We start from the raw sequence: 4,848 nt of genomic DNA on the forward strand, positions 1-4,848 counted from the left end.
TTTTTTTTTTTTTTTTTTTTTTTTTGACAATTTTAATTTTAGAAGACGTAGACTTAGTCGTATTCTTATCTTTCCATATGTATATTTTAAATTATCTTCATTTTAGTCTAATAGAATATTTTAATTGAAAAAAACTTGGACTTCCAACTCATCTTAATTCATACTAATGATTAGTTCTCGTGAATATATATTGAATTTTAGGGTTTCGTTGTTAGTCTTTCTTAACCCTTTTTACTCTGTCTTCTCTTCATTAATTGATAATTGTTCGATGCATCATTATCATCGTTACCTTTGGATGTGTCAATCCTTGTAACTCTTGCCTCCTTTCACTCTTTTCCGTCTCTTTTTAGGTATTTTTCGAATAGTTATCATTGTCGTATAGCTCATCGTTACGTTTCACTTCTACTTCAATCATCGCACTCAATTAGGTGAGCCCAACATAACATAACCCATTTGGGAAATTGACCAATTTAAGCTTTTGGATTCATAAAAATAATAATAATAAATAAATAAATAAATAAACTCAATTATTATGTAAAGACAACGAAATTGTCCTTTCATTCCTAATCTGTTGTTCAATAATTTGCTTAAAGTAACACAAATATAATAAATAAAATAATTTCTCATAAAAACATGAAATCAATGGAAAATAAAAAAATAAAAAAATAATTTTCAAAATGGGACCCCAAATTTAATTATTTACAACTTTATCTATTGACAGATCTAAAATGTGGGCAACGTGCAAAGCTATTGTACTTCCTTTTTGAAAAAACAAGAATTTCCCAACTTTGTCACTCCAAGGACGGATCTAATTATGGTTCGTTTAAATATTTATATTTGCTTCCTTAAATTTATTTTAAATTACCTTATATTTTTTTCTTCTTGGGAACCAATCCCTGTGCCCCACCCACGGAAGCAAAGCAACCGTGTTTCACTGTACATTACCTTTTATTTTTTACGTCATTTTTTTATTTTTCATTTTTATATATACACACAATCCCTTATAAGGAATGATTCGTTCCTTCGTTCCCTTCTCTAACCGATGTGGAAATCTCACAATCCACTCTCCTTAGAGGCTAGTGTCATCGTTGGCACAACGCCTAATGTCTGGTTTTGATACCATTTGTAACTGTCTAAGACAATGTATAATGTCTAGCTCTTATACCTCACTGACACACTGTATAATGTTTAGCTCTCATACCATTTGTAAACAAAATTGTCAATTTTAGTTTGTTACGTATTACCGTCAACCTCACGGCTATAAAACGTGCCTATTAAAGAGATGTTTCCACGTTCTTATAAAAAATATTTTGTTACTTTTTTCGACCGATATGAGATCTTACCTACAAAAATTTAAAGACTTAAATTCACATTAAATTAAAATTTGAAACACAAAGTTTTGGATTAGGACTGTTGGACACCCAATAATTATAAATTAATTAAACTTATTAAATAATAATAATATCAATTAAAACGCAATTAGGGAGAAGTGGAGGGTGACGACTTGCGCAAATCAACCATCGCGTTTCATTTGCATTTCCTTGTCGTTTCCGCCGTATTTATTTAATCTAAAATTCCCTTTCATTGGCCAATCAAATTGGACCTGCTCTGGACTTGAGAAACTTATTAATTCTGCTTTACCCGTAAATTGAATTTCGGTCGACCCCGCCATTTTTCTTTATTATTTAATTTTAATTCCGGTGCTTTTCATTTTAAACAAAGTTGTAGATTAATTAATTAATTAATTAATTTGTTTTCGTAATATATTATGAAAAAGCAATTGATTGTTTTATTGTTTTTAATTCAAGTTGGCTGCAGACCAGACACCCCCTCGAGTTTCACATTATTATTATATTTTGTATTGGAATTTTATATTCTCCAATTCGAACATCTTTCATTTATATTTAAATATTATCCGTCCTATTTTCTAATAAAAATATAAATTTTTTTTTTATTAGATGTGTTTTAAAATAATGACGTGGATAATATCTATTAGGATGAACCAACAAAGACGCTAAACTTTTTTAGAAGGGAGGTGGATTGTGAGATCTCACGTCTGTTAGAGACGAAAACGAAGCATTACTTTTAAAATTGACGAAAACTAATAGTAATGTGTAACGGGTCAAAACAGACAATATCTAATATGGTGGGCTTGAATTGTTACATTTTTTTTTAGTAATTATAGAGTGATAAATTTTTATAAAAGTTACCTTGTCGGTTGAGTTGATTTAAGTGACCAAAATTTGATATAATTATATGGGAGTGGTCTTGGAAGGAACTTTCTAAAAATTGACAGTTTTAACTGCTTTTAACTGCAGTTTTAAATGGGGTGAAAATTGACTATTTTTACTGCTTTTAATTCTACAGTTTTAACTGCTTTTTTCTAATATGGGTTGAAAATTGACAGTAGCGCTACAATATTTTATTTATGTTAGTTTTTTGAGTTAAAAAAAAGTATATATCAGATTAGTTAGGCTAATTCTAAAATTTAGCAACTATTTCAAAAATGATAATAACCAATAAATCTTAACTCAATAATAATAATAACTCTCTCCGGATCCAATGGGCCCAAATGGGTTCGTACGAAAGAAGGCCCATAGGCCCATGAAATTGAGTTAAGTGTAGGGGAGGTCAATTTTAGAGCATTAAATAAAAAATAGAAATGAAATTAATCTAAAAGATTGAGACAAAATTATGATAACTCTGGTTTGAATGTGATCTTGAGTTTATTGATGTAAATTTTTATTCGGGCGTAGCATATTATAATGCTAAAATTAAATTTAATAATTTATAAAATATCGTAAATGCGTATAATTAGGGTTTATATACATATAATGTTATTATTGAAGGTAAATGTTAGAGCATTAAATACAAAATTGAAATGGAATTAATGATATTAGGAAAGAACACTTCACAACCACATATGTGAAGACAACTACCAATGAGTTGGAGGCATGTTGTATCTTTCTTCCATGTTGGTTCATGTCCATGAATGCACATGTTCTTTGCTCCTCTTTAGGGACAACTTTCAATCATGACAATTTATTTTAATACCTACAAACAATTTTATATTTTTCTTTTTTAGTTTTATAAAATTTAATAATATGGTAAAAAAAAAAAATTCAAATTTATGTTCTTTTCATTAAAAAAAATATATGTATTAGTAAAAAATTGTAAAAAGTAAAAAGTAAAAAATGAATTTTATATTCTAAATAGTGATTTCAAAATATAATATTTTTGTTCGGGTTCATCACCACTATGTTTCATATCCCGATTTTCATAAAAAAAATTCTAATAAATTTATATTACAACCTAATTTTGAAATATCTGTAAAAAGTAAAAAGTAAAAAGTAAAAAGGGTAATATTGTAATTTTCAAATATAAATATTTTAAAAATAAATTTCATGAGTATTTTTTTTGTAATTTTGCCTTTTATTGTTTTTATTGTTTTTTTTTTTTTTTTTTTTTTTTTTTTTTTTTTTTTAATTATCAACTCAAAACCATAGACTTCAAGTGTTCAATAACCATACCATTTCCATCAAAACGCTGCAAAATCCTTAAAAATGCCAGAAGAATCTAATCTGTACACAATTTCAAAACCCAAGAACCCACAAACAGAACAGAAACAGATCAGATCAGAAACAGAACAAAGATCTGACGATCATGAAAGGGCGAGGACCCAAATCAGCCATAGCCAAAATTGCAAAGCTATGTTGGTGTGGGTGTGTGTGTGAGAGATACCCCTACATTACAGGCTCATCCAGTCAGAGGCTGAATATTACTATCTAATCAGGCAAACAACAGAACCAATTCATGCTTTTGAAACCTGGGTTTTGCTCCATTTGGGCTGAATTCTTCAAAGTTTGAATCCAAATTTGTGTTGGAATTTGTTCAAACAGCTGCAAGTTGTTGCTTCGTCAGGGAAGCTTCATCTTCATCAAAACAGAAGTGGGATTTCAAAGCTCTTGCTGAACTAAGCAGCTCTGATTTTGAAGAAGCAGCGCTCATCAGAGGAGGCTGCAGCAAAAGCATTTGTCTTTGAAGATATGAGTAATAAGAATGGAACGTGGCGGGAGTGACATTCAAACGAAACCCCAAACCAAACAGAAAATCCACTTCAAGAAAGTTCATTTCTATTGTGCTGATCCCTCCCACCTTTGCATAATATGCATTGTTATAGCACCTGAAAAGAATTCCACTACATATTTCAGTAAAATTCAACTCAAATTCCCCAAATTCTTAAACAGAGTTCATTCAGGCATTTCATCAAACACTTGGCAGGCAAACTCAAAAATGCCCCAAATTCTTAAACAGATTTCATTCAGGCATTTCATCAAACATTTGGCAGGCAAACTCAAAAATGCCCCAAATATTCGAATTTAATCCCTGTCAAGCAGATTAGAAACTCACGTATCATCCATAAATTTAGCAGCAATAAGAACGCTGGTGATGAGCAAGCGATGAACATTGAAGGAATTGATGGGGAAGGAGGGTTGCCTTTGAACAAAGCGATCGAGATAAACGTAGGCAATGACGAAGCAACAGGGGCTGCAATTGGCGTACTTCAAGATTCTGTCTAAGTAGCTTTGGATGGAAATGGTGGGGCGAGTTAAGCCATGGAATGCTGAGATTTTGTGGGGTTGAAGATGAACAGAGAGGCTTCGATCATTGGATTCGGCCACTCGTTGAAGGAGACAAGAGAGGAAATCGATCAGCTTCGCCATGACAGTTGGGTCCTCTAGCTCCGCCATTGACAAGCAATCAAGCAAGCTTCAAAGCTCTTTCGTTTTTTTTTTTTTTTTTTTTTTTTTTTTTTTTTTTTTTTTTTTTTTTTTTTTTTTTTTTTTT

The 4,848-nt window shown here is 30.8% G+C and overlaps 1 protein-coding gene across 1 annotated transcript in view; it reads right to left on the minus strand.

The window, feature by feature from the left end:
- Positions 1–3,532: 3,532 nt before the first annotated feature.
- Positions 3,533–4,848, minus strand: part of LOC111479783 (cyclin-U4-1-like) — a 1,610-nt gene continuing 294 nt past the window's right edge. The window contains exons 2-3 of the mRNA XM_023124641.1: positions 4,411–4,798; positions 3,533–4,183 (exon numbers count right to left, since the gene is read on the minus strand). Of these exons, the coding sequence (XP_022980409.1) occupies positions 3,892–4,183; positions 4,411–4,751 (633 nt within the window). The 5' untranslated portion in view covers positions 4,752–4,798 and the 3' untranslated portion in view covers positions 3,533–3,891. The remainder of the gene's footprint in view (positions 4,184–4,410; positions 4,799–4,848) is intronic.

Source organism: Cucurbita maxima, unplaced genomic scaffold (genome assembly GCF_002738345.1).
Source record: "Cucurbita maxima cultivar Rimu unplaced genomic scaffold, Cmax_1.0 Cma_Scf00005, whole genome shotgun sequence".
NCBI lineage: Eukaryota > Viridiplantae > Streptophyta > Magnoliopsida > Cucurbitales > Cucurbitaceae > Cucurbita > Cucurbita maxima.